Source organism: Fundulus heteroclitus, chromosome 20, assembly GCF_011125445.2.
Source record: "Fundulus heteroclitus isolate FHET01 chromosome 20, MU-UCD_Fhet_4.1, whole genome shotgun sequence".
Taxonomy (NCBI): Eukaryota; Metazoa; Chordata; class Actinopteri; order Cyprinodontiformes; family Fundulidae; genus Fundulus; species Fundulus heteroclitus.
Genome location: NC_046380.1, coordinates 10,864,532 through 10,881,029, shown reverse-complemented (window position 1 = coordinate 10,881,029; position 16,498 = coordinate 10,864,532). Strand labels below are relative to the sequence as shown.

The 16,498-nt window shown below is 38.2% G+C and overlaps 1 protein-coding gene across 4 annotated transcripts; it reads right to left on the bottom strand.

Annotated features, from left to right (window-relative positions):
- Nucleotides 1–303: 303 nt before the first annotated feature.
- Nucleotides 304–16,272, bottom strand: phtf1 (putative homeodomain transcription factor 1). Of its 4 annotated transcripts, none has more exons than XM_036152064.1 (17): nt 15,980–16,272; nt 15,818–15,892; nt 14,460–14,516; nt 14,285–14,354; nt 14,017–14,175; nt 12,595–12,781; nt 11,706–11,826; nt 9,876–10,064; nt 9,495–9,779; nt 9,128–9,256; nt 7,511–7,780; nt 5,281–5,412; nt 5,072–5,191; nt 3,482–3,637; nt 3,294–3,389; nt 3,005–3,130; nt 304–1,015 (listed from the first exon to the last, which is right to left on the bottom strand). In XM_036152064.1, the coding sequence occupies exons 2-17, from the start codon at nt 15,845–15,847 to the stop codon at nt 995–997; spliced, it is 2,148 nt and encodes a 715-aa protein (XP_036007957.1). In that variant the 5' UTR covers nt 15,848–15,892; nt 15,980–16,272; the 3' UTR covers nt 304–994. The 4 variants fall into 4 exon arrangements, with proteins under 4 accessions (XP_036007957.1, XP_036007959.1, XP_036007961.1 ...); XM_036152066.1 differs by having other exon boundaries at nt 9,495–9,737; XM_036152068.1 differs by having other exon boundaries at nt 9,495–9,734.
- Between the last annotated feature and the right edge of the window lie 226 nt (nt 16,273–16,498).

Sequence of the window (16,498 nt, the reverse complement as noted above, 5' to 3'; positions counted from 1 at the left end):
CCAAAATGGTATGGAACACATTAATTAACTGAAAAATGTTGCATAGTATGCCTTTAAAATCTATTTTTTATTGGTCTCGTGTCAAATCTTAATTCTTCTGCTAAACTAAATTTAGCGTATGGCTCTAAGCCATATTCATTACAATTAACAGAAATAAACACTCAAAATAAATCTCATGTGGAAATATCAGATTTTATATGAAATATGAGTTTCGCTGTTTTAATAGAATTAGTAAAATAAATTACCGGTGATTTTTTTTAGTTTATTGAAATGCACCTGTAAAAACTGATAGATAGCAACATCTCTGGGTGGAAAAAACTGTTTATTCCACGATATCAAAGACTACGTGATTTCCTATGTTGGCTTTTTACACTGGTTCCTGATACAAAACGGCAGACAGTGGTCAAAGATTTAAAGAGCTGAAATCCAAGAGCTTGCAACAGAAATCCAAATAAATAGAGAACAATAAAGGGCTGTTAAATACAGTATGAAAAGTCAGTTCATATACAATATCATGGTTTGAGACAGCAGAAGTGTTCGATTTTCCTTGTCCGAGAAAAGATGAAAATAAAAACCTATTTACATGAGAATATCAGCGTTTACACACCATTGTCCGTTTACACATCTGTAAAACGTCACAACACAGACCCCCGGATGCCGCGGAGAACTGAAATGACATCCAACGTCAGCTCGCCGCTATATTTAACCGCTTTCAGGGAGGACATTTAAGGACCGGAGGTTAGGCGCTTCGTTAGTGGCAGGGCTGATGGAAAGTTTAAATGCCACCTCAGCCGAGCGGCTAGTGAATGTTGCATGAGTGATTGTCGGAGCATCTCTGGCTTCTGAACGGCTGACGGTTTGTGCAGGAGGCACGGTCAGCGCGAAACGCCGTCAGTAGGTCTGAGCACTTTCTGCATCTGAGAAGGCGTCCGCAACAGATGGAGAGTGTCTCCGGACTCCAGTGTCCGACTCGTAGTGGGATGTCCTCTTCACATTAAGGCTTGATTTTCCACAGCTGGAAGTAAAGCGAATGACAAAGTTAAACAAATATATATTAAAAACAGCTGTCGGGACACAATAACAGCTGAGACAGTTGCATGAAAGGAACTATTCTCATTATGCATATGACCAATTACAAGTGTGGGAAAAGTATGTATTTATTTAACTGCAAAGAGATTTTTAAAGGTGACCAAGAAATAGGAGATTAGATGCAATATACATAAAAAAAATTGCACACATTAGGAGGTGACTGAAATGCTTTAGGAAGAAGATTTTGCTTGATTAGCACAATAAATTCCTATTGACAAACCCGTACAGAAACGCTTACATTAAAAGTTGAGGTCATGAAAAATAATTTCTAACGTGCATTTTCTTTTTTAATTCAGCCATCTCTCATCACAGAAAACTTATAATTGCACCTTTTAAACAAAGATCAAGGCTCACAATCAGATTAAATCATCAAGTTGGTCCACACAAGCAAGGAATCTGACTTTGGTTCAACTCTGCCCTCAGTGAAAACAATGAAAACGTAAAAAGAAAAGGACCAAAGTCAAATCGCTTATTTGTGTGGACTAATTTGGCGATTTAACCTGATTCTAATCGCTTCTCTTTGTTTAAAAGGCATAAATTAAGGTCTGAATAAGCCAGGACTATTTGGTTTGTATAAAAAGAGCCAAGAGAGCGTCTCCTGTGTTCCTTTTCCTGTCTCTGGCAGTCAGTTCATTTAAAACTCCTTCCACGTATAGCTTTGTACACAGTTTGCAGGGCAGTGAGTGGCTTTTAAACCGTAACAGCTATGATCTGAGAGCAAATCTGTGTTGGTCCAACTTCGCTGTTCTTAAATTGCACTCTGGATTCTGCTGTAGCGGTGGCCAGAGGTCTGTGTTTCAGTGTCGAAGGAGGACTAAAGGAGGAGGACACGCTTTAGAGTCACAAACAAGTCGGCCTTTAAACCCCACAATGGAGAAACACGAGAACAGCTTAGGTAGATAAAAAAAAAAAAAGGTTCCAGGAAGTTTGGGTGTTCTTTTTTTTCTCCCCAGGACATTAAGGGGAGAAAAAAAAAAGTTATTTAGTAGTTTAGATTGTCAAAAAGCAAGCAGAGGAGTAAGATTTACAAAACACTATGTGCACGTTCAGCATTTTATCATCAAAAAACAGGCTCATCAATAACAAATCAGCTAAAACATACATCCTGATTTTAGAAGCGACTGTAGGTAGAGTCTTGCAATCTGAAGGTTGTGGGCTCTATTTCCGCCCCCGTCACATGCCGATGTGCCCCTGGGCAAGGCACTTAACCCCAAGTTGCCTACCGATGTGGGTATATGTGTATGAGCGGGATTGGGAGAACAGTATTCTAGTGTAAAGTGCTCTGAGTGGTCAGTATGACTAGAGAAGCGCTACATAAATTCAGTCTATTTTGATTTGTGAGGTAAATGTATCAAATATCACATTTGGTGTTAATTTAAACAGCAAAAACAATCCAATGAACCTGTTTGCATAGGTTTTTTTCCTCTTACCTACCGTATTGTGCATGGATTTCTGATGCCGGCCCCCAATGGCATCAGCCGAAAGTTTACAAAGTTTTGCTTTTTTTAATATATTAACAGCAAAACTATAATTCAGTGAACGATGAGCAGCTGTTGGACGTAGATACATACAATTAACATTTTTTCTGACCGAGACATCTTGGTTGTACCTTTAATCGTAAGACTGGCCGGCCAGGCTAAACTTAATTCAGAAAGCTTTAAGGGGAACGTTTTCCACTTTAAAGAAAAAAAATGAGTGTAACAATTCCACAAAAAGTATATAATAAAGAATTTAAAAAAGGAATTGGTTATCGGGCTGCCTTTGCCACCTGCTCACTGTTAGAAAAAGATCAAAACAAGCCAAACTTCATTTCTCTGGACCTGGGAGAAAACGCTTCGCCATAAGTTTTAGACATTTACTTTGTGCTATTCTACCGTTAGCTTCTTAAATTACCTCCTTATAAAATTTTACTCACTCTGATATTGAAGCCCAGCAGGTCACTGACCACGGCAGAAACAGCCGACAGGATGACGACCTTTGTGAAGTTGTAGATCAGAGGGTTCATGGTCAGACCAAGCAGCCTGAAGGGGGTGTCCAACTCCTAAAGAGAGATTAGGGGGTTACAAACCTTTTTAGGGATGTATGGCAATTAATTAGACCACTTAGGAATACAATTGGAATATAAATGCACGGCACTCTTTTCAGGTTTTTATTTCTACAAATAAATAAAAATCAGCCGTAATGGACGAATGTTGAATTCTTACCTTCATCAGCTTTGTGGCCAGTTTTAAAACGTTGTTCACTATGGCGAGCTGCTCCTTCTTGTTAGGCTTTTTCTCCATCTTCAGATACAAATTGATCTGCAGTCACAGGGAAGGCATCAATGCATCGTATGAGCCGAGTTTATGAAGTAGGCGGTGGTGTTGCTCAGGGAGCAGCCAGAGGGCCTCACCTGCTCAGTGAGCAGCACCGAGGAGTTGCTATATTTAGAGTTGGTCTCCGAGCCCAGCGTGGCGAGCCGCAGCAGAAAGGGAACGAGGCAGAAGCACCACACCACCAGCTCCCAGTTGATTAAAGAGCCCAGGAATGTCTTGTGGTTGTGCAGAAGCTGAAGAGAAGAGATAATGTTGGTCTTTACAAATGTGCCGCAAACCATGTCCGATCTGAGCCCAACCGTTTTACCTAACTCAGACAATACGCATTTTTTTCTTTTTTTTTTTTAAAAGGCACATTATTTACACCAAAGGCAATTACAATATTACACAAAGTAAAGGGCTCACTAGATAAGAAAGCATTACATATTTTGTATATTGTTCCGTATCTGACCTATTGTGTTGAAGCTTGGGGAAATGCATGTAAAACACATATTCAATAAATTTTCATTTTACAAAAAAGAGCCATGAGAATAATATAGTGCTGGACGATAATTCAATAACAATATATATCGATCGATAGATGTATATCGATGATAAAAAAAATAAAAAAAAAAAGGGTCAATACAAAGTTCAATAGAATAACAGTTTTCCTTCCTTTTGCATTCTACCCTATCATGTAGGTTAATATTACAGTCATTACCTCCTCCCAACCAATCACAGATGCAGACCCAGGAACGCGTCATCACTAAGCCCCGCCCCCTTCAAAGAGTTCAGGGAGCACGTGTTCTTTTTTCTTTTTTAAAAACTTGCAGTTTTGGTGAAAAGTTGGTTGAATAAAGGGTTGAGTTTGAATTCACTGTTTGTGTGTCTGTATCTAAAAGTAAGTCACTAAGCAACAGCATAAAATGGCCATAGATGCATTAAAACATGTGTTTAGAATTTTTTTGATAATTATCAGTAGGATTTCTATTTTATCGATATGCTTTTTTAAAAAAATATATTGTCCTGTCCCAGAATAACAAACTGGAAAATATTATAGAGAGGCAACAAATCCACTATTACTCCAGTTAGAATTGTTTCTAAAAAAAGATTTAGAAAAAGAGAAAGCAATTATAAATTTAAAAGGAATTGAGATCTTTAAAAAAAAATAAAAAATGGAGCAGCTGTGTTTCTGTGAAAGGAATCAGCTTATGGAACAATCTGAACAAAAAACAAAGAATCACAATAAATATTCACATTTAAAAAGGACAATAAAAGCTGCTATGCTGAGTGAATATGTCAGTTATGCCTGATTATTAATAATAATGTGAAATGTTATGTTTTATGAATATACAGAAAATCAACATAAAGTAAAATGTGTGTTTCAGTTTTGGAGGACAATTATTTTGTTTCATTATCTTTTGTTTTTATGTATATTCTGATGCTTGTTTTGCTGTTGTTGATGATTTTGTAATTTAAGTTCTTTGTAAATTGTACATTGCTTAAGGTAAAGGGGGCAGATAACATACGATTATTATTCTTTCGGCTCCCTGTCATTTATAATGTTTGTTTTTATGTTTCTTTGTTTTGTTTGAACACAATGAATGAAATAAAATTTTTACATAAATAATAATAATAAAAAAAATTCAATCTCAACATGCTCGTTAGACATCAGCTTAAAATGTCACCTGAACACGTCGGCTCTGCTCCCTCAGACTAACCTGAGCACAAATGATGAACGAAATGGAAAGTGCTAAAAGGAAGACCGTGGAGACGATGACGTCTACAGAGCGCTGCGGTCCTCGTCTCTGCAACGAACAAGCGGATCAGAGGCATCTCGTTTAAAAAGGTGCAGGCCGATCTTTCAGCTGCACTGATAAGGCAGGACGACACATACCCTGAGGAAAGATCGCAGCGACAGCCACATCTTGATGTTTTGCACCTTCTTCAGCCTGAAGTGAGGGATCTCTGATTTCTTGGCCTTGCGAGCTGAGGTGAGGTGGCTGAAGTATTTGGCAAATAAGAGTCTCTGTTGGGCAAATGTTGAGATCCATCGTCAAACGATCACAAACCACTTAGCAGCCATGAAGAAAACCAGAAAGATTTTTTTACTCCGTCAGTGTGGAGACAGAAAAAAAAAAAAACGACTTTAAAGAATAATTAACTGGAGACTTCCTGATGCATGAGAGTAACTATTTTTATCTACCGCAGTCTGCCCTCATGCCTTTACGTTTTGGTACTAGAAAGGAACTCTCATATTTCCATCCTGATCTCTCCTGTAAGGATATAATTGGGTCTTAAACCTCCAGATGGAAATTATAAGAAATCTCCCACTTCTTTTTAACTGTAGCTTAAAACTTCCTGGAAAGGTTAAGGATTCATCTTCAGCTAAAATTAATTTCAGTGATAGGTCATGAGACTTACTGACAAATCTTTTTAGTGCGTAGGACTCCTAAAGGTCTTTATTTTTCAGACTTTTCAGTAACTCTTGCTCGCTACCGGCAACGAGAGATGCTTGAACAGTTTATCTGGACCTAAAATAATTGACATTAAAAGAAATTCAGTCCTTTTTCCCCCTTAATCAAACTCACTTTAAATACAGTTTGTCATCTATAGAACAACATGTCGTAATTCAACTTTAGAATAGAACAGAAATATCCTTTACTGTCCCCCATTGGGGAAAAGTAGGTGCATCTGCAGCAAAGTGACAAGCTCCTGGAGGCACAAAGATGCACTAGCTATAATAATAATAATAATAATAATAATAATAATAATAATAATAATAATAATAATAATAATAATAATAATAATAATAATAATAAACAATAAGAGACTGTATGGTAAAGTAGGATGTACAAAGTAGGAAAACAGCAAAGGTTTTGAAAAATACCATGCTCAGATTCTGAGAAATGTGCACGACTAAGCATGATACTTAAAAATATTACAAACTAAGCTTAGTATATTTGACAGCTTACAAGAATATGAAAAACATTGCTAATAATGGCAAAGAGCCAAACGACTATTGCACAATTCAAGAGCAATTTTGTTGTAAACTGATATTAAAACAAAATTAGTTTCTCCCTTATTTTTCCCCTTTTTTCAATATTGTTAACAATGAAAAAAAGCCTATAACTTTTCATCATGGTCAAATTTTTTTAATTATTTTTAACCGCAAATATTAAATCATACCGGTTTCTCTTTGAGGCCTCCTGGTGGTTCTGATTTGTCAGCTAAATAATCCAAAAAAAGCATCAAAAGCCTAATTTCCCCGTTGCCATTAAACGATCAGCTGGTAACAAAGACAGGTTGCAATGGAGGAATTTATCTCTCATATATATAGAAAAAGCTCTTAACTGGATGTGCAAGAGGTTCACGGTGTTATTGATCGCAGCTGGAATGAGAACACCAGTCGTGACAAAGATGGGTATGAAAATAGTTCCAGGGGAAAAAAAGTAGGAAACACAATTTCTTAGTAAGTTATTGTGGAAAACAGACTTTATCTCTGCAGCTGCGCGATGTTCATTGTGACAGAAAGGAGAAACCTGTCTCACCCAAAGTCTCATGAGCACAACGATATTAAAGACATAACCCATAAGTTTACGGTCATAAGGTTATGGAAAGCAAAAATTAAGCCAGTCATAGGCTTTTGCCATGGAACACGGTTTTTCCATAGAACGGCACATAATCCAGTTGTTTGAAGAGGTTCAGAACGCCTCTCGTTACCGTTTCAGCCGGCAAACGGTTGAGGAAATATTTTGCACTCTCGGGTGGATTTTACCTCAAACATTTAGTGCATGCATCATTAAATTAAAACAAGCAAACTCTGGCCAGGGAGCGCAACGCTACTGCATGTTGGCAACAGTGGAAAGAAACAAGGTGCAAGATAAAAACTCATTGTTTGTCTTCCTCCGTGACAGAAAAAAAATCCTGCATCTCAATGGGGCATTACTGATTAAATAAATAAAGGAAAGAAAGGATATGTGAAATGATACCTTGTACAATAGAGTTAAGAAAAGGGTTTTGTAAGAGGGAATAACTTGCCTTTGTAACTTAGTATAACGGGTTATCTGAGGAGCAACTAAAAAGGTTAGAAATACATTTGTAGGTAGATTGAACAGAGCAGTCACCTGTTTGTAGGTTCTCTCAGCCACACACATCATGAAAAAGAAGAGCCCCGTGAGGCAGACCCTCAGAACCGTGGTGATGAGGAAAAAGGCGCATGCCGGAGCGTCACACGTCCCCACTCCGATTTCCACCAGCTGCCTGAGGGAGAGAGAGCTCAGGCCGGACATGTCCAAACGCTGAGCCAGCCGGAAGGCGAAGGGAAGCAGCGCCAGGGTGGCCGTCATCAGACCGCCGAGCACGAGGTAACCCATCCCCTGCTCCACCAGCTTCACCTGGCGACAACCAAAAACACAAATCCACACGTCTAAGAACCAATAAGCGTGGCGTTAACGCCAAAGGCTTGTTCATAAATGTTTAAGAGGTTATTTGACGAACAGAAAACAGTTTTTACAGTTTAATGAAGTATCAAAGCTTCACCATTAAACACTAAATGGGGGATACCACAAGGTTCAGTTTCGGGACCTAAACCTTTTAAATTTCTATATTTTATATTTCATGAAAATTGTAAAAGTAAACAGTTTATTTTGTTTGCAGATGAGAAACATGTTCGCCTTGGGAATGATTTAAAAAAATAATGCAAAAAATATGGTGGGTAAAATAGAAGTGGGTTATTAAAGAAAACATACTTTTTAATAAGAATGAAACTAGTTTTATGATTTTGACTAAAAAAAACAGAGGGTAATTAACATGGTCACATAGTTTCAATAGAAGTGGTATTTGGAGGTAGTTTTTTAGGAATATTCGAGTATTATAAATTTCAAGGGAAATCTTACACATACAACAAAATGTATGCAAAGACTGCAACTTAGAATAAATGCAGATCGTTTTGAATTCCTCAACCCTTCATATGTTGTATTATATAAATTGTCAATTATAATTTGTTTTACCAAAAAAAAAAAGAAAGAAAGAAAATGTTGCATTAACATCCAGTGGGGATGTGTGATGGTAAACTACATTAAAGCTTATGTGTACTTCAGTAAAACTTTGGATAATGATTAAAATTTGTTTATCTTTTAATCAGTTTAAAAAAAACCTTTAAAGAGAAAACAACTAGACATTGTGATCTCTGAATAATACTTGACAAATATGAGATCAGCTGTTTATTTTGGGCTCGTTTAGTATATTCATTTAAAATGGGATGGTCTTCTGCATTTATTATAGTGATTTTTGTTAGAACTAGAGGAGGTTATAAAGTTTGTTTTCCTTTGTCTCGCTCCTTTTTTCTAAAAAAAAAAACTCATTCACTTTTAATTAAATTCTTGCTTTAATTTGCATGATTTGAAACTTGTCAGTTGGATATTGAAGTTTCACACAAACCGTATAACAAGACCTGAACACTGCAGTGTCTAAAGATTTCTTTTGCCATTTATTCAACTGAATTTCAACAGCACAGCCAGCCCTAAAAATCACAAAGAAATTAAACTTCTAATAGTTTTCTATCTGCATTTCTTGGTGGACTAGTGATATTGTTGATAGCATTTAGTAAGAAGAACTGCAGTGCTAAACGTGATTAAAGTCACTTTTATAAAACTCCCAAATCAAGTGTTTGCAAATCTGTTCTAGGTCTATTCAGTTTTTAACCAGAAACTTTTAAAAGATATAAAGAAGAGAAGATTTACCCGTGAGAGGATGATGCCGCTGATCTCCAGCACCGACACGTCAGCTTTCTTGCACTCGCCCTGCTCCCATATTATGGCGCTAACGCGGTCCTTGGATGGGTGGCACGCCTGAAGCCAGTTTAGCTGGCTCTGAGGTGAAAGCACAGCAGCGAGAAAGGAAAACTGGGTAAACTTTGTGAATATATCCGCTATATGACATCACCAAAACAAGGATACAGTATTCTTCATTTTAAGAGATTTGCACTGATCAGAACTGATTTTATACAATAAAACGGCAAAACCTCACACCAGCAGTTAGATAAATGAGACCAAAGACGGATAAAGTACTAAATAGAAAAAAAAAAAAAAAAACAGATTTTATATTTACACTGGTGAGTCCTTGCTGTGAACCTCCATCCTCACTGCTTGGCGTCGTGTTTTGCGGAACGTTTATCCCAGCCTTGTACCTCCCGGTCCCCTCCGTGTCGCTGCTCCCTGAGGAGGCGGAGTCGGGGCCCTGCAGAAGCTCCTCCCACATCGTGTCGTCGGTGTCAGAGGCCGGACGAGGAGAGTCCACTCTGAGTCGCTGTATCTCACGTAGCTTAACGTCGGTGGGCGCTCCGCTCTCCTCCTGCTCACAGGCAAAACAGTCCGAGTGGCTTTGATTAACAGCCTGCACAAACGGCACTTTATAGAAAGCTGACACATCACAAAGAGAGAGAGAGAGAGACAGACTCACATTTAAACTCTTGGAATCAATGAGTTTTACCTGTGGTCTTGGTGCGGGTTTGGGGCTGGACTTCACATTTCTCTTCCTAACAGGAGACAAGGATGGAGACGGCGACTTTGGGTGCAGCTTGCGATGACGAAGGGACCGAATCACCTCCACCGGTTTCCCGCTCTCTCCTTCTTCGCTGGAGAGCTCGTCAGATGCTCCAAATCCTGACTGACTTTTGTTCTGAAAGCGAACAAGACCGTTTTAGTAGATCATGCCAATATGAGCCCAGCCTGGCAACTGATACGTGCTGTGCTCGACGTGCTCGTAATATTGTTTAGAAAAGATTAGGGCTGAACAATTTTGGAAAATAATCTAATTGCGATTTTTTTTCTTAATATTGCGAATTATTGCGATTTTTTCCCCCCCCAGTTTAATTTATCATGTCTTTTTAAACATATACAAAACAACAAATCAATTTGTTTCCTTGCCGTGCAGATTAGTTGCTAAAACACCCACAGCATCTAAACTCGGTGCAGAAATAATCGCGTTCTGCCTACGAAATATTTTAACCAAAATTGCAATTTTGTTTTTGACTTTTCTCCGCATTAACCACAAGCAACAAAAATGGCCTCTAAATAAAGGTGTTTGTAAACAAGTACTATTTAAAACACAAACTTTTAATGTTTAATCGGAATATTATTCAAGAGAACAGCTTTTAGTTGATTTGGACATCAATCCTTGTTGAACATAAAGTGCAACCAACAAGCAAGTCTATGTATTAAACTGATTGACCAGAACTTAATGCTATGTATGATTATACAAATTCTAAAACGAGTAATAAAATTAGATTATCTCACTGCTGCAACTGTCTTCCCTTCCATGTGGAGGCAAACCCACTTTAAACATTTTACTGACACCAAAAGGACGCGTCTGACTCACTAATTGTTACATAGCCAAAAATTGCTAACCTCTGCTTTTTGGAAATTGCGTTTTTTTAAATCGGGATTATATTGAAAATGCGATTAATTGTTCAGCCCTAGAAAAGATTTTTGTGTAATAAATAAAGAAAAAAAACTCAAGCAAGATCCAGCTTTGACAACTTTAAATGCTTGCTCGGGTTCACTCGTGGATGTTTTTGTGCCACCATACCAAAAAAAAAAAAAGTATTGTTTGCACAAAAACAACGCAAAAGAACATCACACCCACAGTGAAAGCACGGTGGTGGCAGCGTCATGGCGAGGGGGTTCAATTCTCAACTGTTCCATTTACCAGTCGATTTCGAGTGAATACCTACAGGTAAGAAAGCTGAAGCAGAAGAGCAATTTTACGTTTCCAGCACTAAGATTTAGTCATCGCACTGGAAAAAAAACAACAACATACTTTCAACAAGAGCAAAGATTAAAACTGGCTGAGCCAGAGTCCAGGGTTAAATAAGCGTTTCATGAAAAGGTCCAGGTACAAGACCTGTCTTCATATTCTGATAGATTTGGAGAATTTAAAGAAGAAATCAAAAGGTTCTAAAACAAAGCTGTGGTTTAAGCATGGGCAGGCTTGTGCAGCATAAATGTCACATTAAGAGGTGGACAAAAAAAAAAGCTTTCAAATGACTTATAATGGTGTCATTTTTGAGTCGCAAAAGCCACTTTAACAATGGCGTGCACATTTTTTTTTTTCCCGGGTACATTTTGTAGATCCAGCGTATGGGCCAACCTTAAGGCAAGTATAAGAAGCTTTCCACAGAGACAGAGAGAGGAGCACATGAAAGCATTTTGAAGACGTCTTCAAATTGCCCATGTTGCTCAGGATGAGGCTTTTACTCTTCCATTCGCCACCGTTTACCGCCGACTCCAAAAAGGGACTGACAGGGATGAGTGACTTTACCCTCCTCTCCTCGCTCCTGTATAATCGCGGGCTATCTTCAAACTGCCAGGGCCCCTGCTGCTCCACGTCCCCGCTGTCAATCTTTGCTTCAGATTTTTTTAACCCTCTGCCCTTCCTTGGCCTGAAGGAGACAGAATAAAAATAATAGCACTTTATATATATATATATATATATATATATGAGATATATATATATATATATATAGAATGATAGATATAATATAGATATTCTAATTATATACTATAATTATTTGATATAGAATTTTAGGAGGAGGAGAGAAAGAAGGAGGAATAAGAATAAAATCATTTAGAGAAGAAAAATTTATATAAAATATAAGAATAAAGAGAGAGAGAGATCTCTCTTACTCTATCTCCTTCCACTCTCTCTTTTTTCTTCTTCTCTAATGATTTTCTAATTTTTTTTTTATTCTCTTAATTCTCTCTATCTTCTCTCTCTCTCTTTTTTCTTCTTCTTTGCTTTTTTTTAATTATCTTTTCTTTTCTTTTTCTCTCTATCTCTCTCTCTCTCTCTCTCTCTCTCTCTTTATTATATATATATATATATATATATCTTTATAATAATATATAGATATATATATATATATATATATATATATATATATATATATATATTTTGTCAACGTACATCAAAGAGAACAACAAAGATATTTTTCTTTTTTCTCTTTCTCTTATCTAAGTAAGTCAACACTGAAGAGGTGCGTGTGATCAGTTAGCAGAAGATAACTGAGCGAGGAAATTTAAATACTGTGTTGCACGCTTTGCAAACAGTAGAAAGCCTCTGGGTATGTGCACTTCATGTGAGAGTTTATATACGAGCCAAGAGCTGCGAGTCTGTTAGGATATAAAAAAAAAAAGCAAAGATAAAGCACCTCCTTCTGCGCGCAGGGCTGCTGCTGCTGCTGCTGCTAACAGCTGGACTGCCTGAGGGCCACCGGTTGGACTCCGTTGAAACAATCTGGCAGTGCACGGTGCCCAGCAGCAGCATGAGACACACGGGCCCGAACACCTCGCTGGCACTGGCCCTGGGGACCTCCAGGTACAGCAGCACCGCTGCCACTGAGGGGAGCAAAACGTTTGGCAACAACACGCTCTCTTAGGGGAGGCATTATAACAGAATTCATGTGTGCTAATGAGCTCTCATCTGGGCTGCTCAGCTGCAGGGGGGGAGGAAACAGGTGCATCAATGAATTCAAACAAACATGAATCCAGTAAGTGAAGACTCGATTAAAATGTATTAAATGTGTCCCTGCAAAACAAAATGTACGTTTCAACAGCATGAGGCCCCTGGAACACATTAGTTTCACGTTAATCCCAACATGAAAATCAATATATTACATTAAAGTGACTTCTAGTAGGAATAAAAATGGCAAAAATATTTCAACTAGGGATGCACCATATATATCGGCTTTAAAATTGGTATCGCCCGATGTTAGTCATTTTTTAACATATCGGTATCGGTCTGATGTTTATTTCCATCTATTTGCCCCTTTGTGTCTGTGTTTCAGAAGGTTGGTCATCCGATTTTTTGTTTGTTTCTGGATCATGTGACTGTTAGAGAAATGTGAATGTAATCATTTTATTTTAGTTAAAGTTAAAGGCATTTGGTTTGTTTCAAGAGCTGACTTGCAGGAATGTTCTGTTGTTTTAACTTCAAGCAGATAAGGAATGTCTTAACTTATCCAGCTGTGCATCTTGCAGGTGACTGATTACTATCCCCAATAAACCTTCAGCCCTTTTTCTAAACCAACCCACTCCTAAACCAACTCCTGAAAACTGCAGAAAAGTAACTTGTGTTTTGTGTTGGTTTTTCTTGGACAATAAGGGGATATAAGATAATAAGGGGTTATTATCATTAATTATCATTAACCCTATCAGTGACATTGACAGTAATGCATCGCAGCCAAAATTGTGTTTAAAAAAAAAAAAAATTAAACAGAGATGCAAGGTCAGCAGTGTGGCCGTTTTTTCACGGTGTCGAAAGAAGACATACGAAAAGCAGCGTGTAAGCCTGGACTATAACCCACATTCAAAAATTCAGTTAGAATAGTTTTCAGTTGGTACAAAAACTGTATAAAAACGGTAAATATCGGTTATCGGACATAACAGCAATATTAATATCAGATATCGAAATCGGCCTAACTTTTCATATCGGTGCATCCCTAATTTCAACATAATTTTCCAGTGAAAATGACGTTCCCCGCATCCAGGGGCACGACATCAGCAGGATTACAGTGACCTACGCATTAAGATCCGACTTGGGAGAAACGTGAACTAATCCACGGCGGGCTTACCTTGCAGTAAATATAGCACAAGGATGCATGAGGAGATGGACCTGGAGGTCACCTGGATCCACCACTGGAAGAAGAAAGGAAAGAGCAGAACTCTGACCAGACCTTTTCGAGTCAGCGCTGTCCATTGGCTCTCTGGTTTGGCTTTACTGAACGTTGATCCTGAGAAGACGAGACAAAGGGTGACGTTATAACTACAACACACGGGCTGACGTCAGGTAATTCACGTCCCATTTTCTAATTAAACACATAGAGAAATGGACGCTCTCACCTCGTACTAAGTCGACATCAATGAGGTCCGGTTTGATGTAGCCCGTCCTCTTTGGTTTGCGCTCCAAACCCTACAGCGCAGGCAGCAGGTTGATTAAATGAAAAAAGGGAACAAGCAACCATTTCCATTCTCAGACATGCAAACACCTATAGCGCTGAAAGGAAACATGTCTTACGCCTAGATCCGCTTTCTCCAGGGATTTTTCCCAGACTTGTTGGTCATAGGCCCCGATCTGCAACCACAAACGCATCGTCTTCATTATTTCGTGCCCAACACAACCTCGTCGGACTTTCTCGTCGTTTTCAAGTCACAGAAAAGTTAAAAGTTGGATCGGTTACAGCTATGAAACTCATGTTTGAGGTCTTGTTTGTAATAAGAATACACAGATTTTTTTTTATTTTTTTTTAACATGCACTTTAGTCAGGTACTAAATAATATACATGGACTCTGGAAGGTATGAGTTTAAAATCTGACAAGAGTAATAGTCCCAGGTTGGAAGTGGAAAAAAAAAAAAAAAAAAAAATCTGCTTCTGTTCCTGTAGGTTTCAAAGACAAGTTAAAACAAGCCAGATTTTAAGCCTGGGCAGAAGCCATTTACTTTGTGCTATTTGCAGACTTTCACGGAGACAAAAAGCAGCCGCCTGCCACCGCTTCCCTCTTACAGGTTCTGCAGCTTCTCTGTACACTCCTTCATGTGTCTTTTGTTCATGTTTGACAGGTTATTGTATAATGCAATATGACATACAACACCTGGTAATCTGCGGTATAGAAATGAAGTTATGGAGATTTCAATAAATGTTATCTACCAGCAGGAGGTTGCTTATACTTATAGGCTGACGCATGGTTAAAAACTAATCATACCACACTTTTAGCTTTGTGCAAGCAATTAATAGCTTTTATTTAAAAACAGAAAGCCACAAGTATAAAAAAAAACATAAAAAAATAAACGCATAAAATTTGATTTCGGAGTGTCCTAGTCAAAGTTCAGAGGTAAATCCGACTGAGATGCTGCAACAACGGCCTCAATTAGCCCATTTGGCTCAAAACCTCGGCAGCTGTTGCCACCGAAGGTGTCACAAAAAAAGTAATTGGGTTTAGCAGGCGATTTTTATTTTTTATTATTTGTATTTTTTTTTTAAATAAGGCCTGGTTGGTCAGCTTTCCCCTCCCCCACCTCTCTTTGATAAATGCGATTAAACATTAAAACATGCTTTATATATTTAAACAGATTCTTTGTCACAGGATAAAATGTGTTTAATCATCTGCTCTTTTATTATTTTGTCAAAAACAAATTACTTCTGGTTCAACATACAAACAGAATATCAGCAAAAACATTAGCTTTAAGTCAAAAAAAAAAGGAAGAGAGGAAAAAAAGACACTACCATAAAACTATCAGTAATACCGTAGTTATGAGAAATAATAATATGAAATAAAACAAAACCTAGAAATATTGTTCAATTTTTAGCCTGGTCCATGTAAAAACATTTAATAAAGTGGTTAAATTTGTTTTAACAGGTAGTTGGGCTTGCTTACCTTCTCTTGGTACCAGGCTATTCTGGCCATGGCGACCAGGGGCTGGAACCAGAACCGGCGGATCAGGTCATTTTACTGGACCGAGATGGAGAGACAGGACGCCGATTTAAAACACACAGACAAACTGCAGAGCCAGCAAAATCAGCTGGAAGCAAAACTCACCTCAACTTAAAGCTTAAAGTTCTTTGAACAAAGCGGAACCGGACCTCCAGAAACCATAACAAATGGATTTTTTAGGGTCCTTCCGACGTTTTGTTGTCACACTTTGTCGCCCATGCTAAGTGTTTCTGCTTCGCCTCTTTTAAAAACGTCTGAAGAATAACAAGGAGTCACAAGTGACTTTGAACCCTCACATTGTTCAAACGCGTTTTCTTGCTGATTATTTCAACTATTCTACACTTTGGGCTAATTCTTCCTCTTCCCTTTTCCGGGTTTTATTGTGTTGATGTAATGAAGGTTGTTTCTCCCTGAGCTGTGTCTGTCAGGAGAAACTCCCACGTCCCGCCGGGCACCATAAAACCTAACCGCACATATGTGGCCCACAAAGGCATAAAACACTTACATGTGTCCGGTTTACAAAATAAAAATTTTAAACTGCTGACGTATTATTAAGATATTATTTGTGAATCTTCCGAACAGATGGCGGGGAAAATGCAGCCTGAGAAGACAAGCGCGGGAAAA

Bases quoted from the DNA above. Each gene is read 5' to 3' on its own strand.
- phtf1 (XM_036152064.1), bottom strand. From the start codon at position 15,847: ATGGCCAGAATAGCCTGGTACCAAGAGAAG. The intron at 14,176-14,284 runs GTGAGAGCGTCC...TCGTCTTCTCAG, and splicing joins TGATGTCGACTTAGTACGAG to GATCAACGTTCAGTAAAGCC. The intron at 3,390-3,481 runs GTGAGGCCCTCT...CTGTGACTGCAG, and splicing joins CGGTGCTGCTCACTGAGCAG to ATCAATTTGTATCTGAAGAT.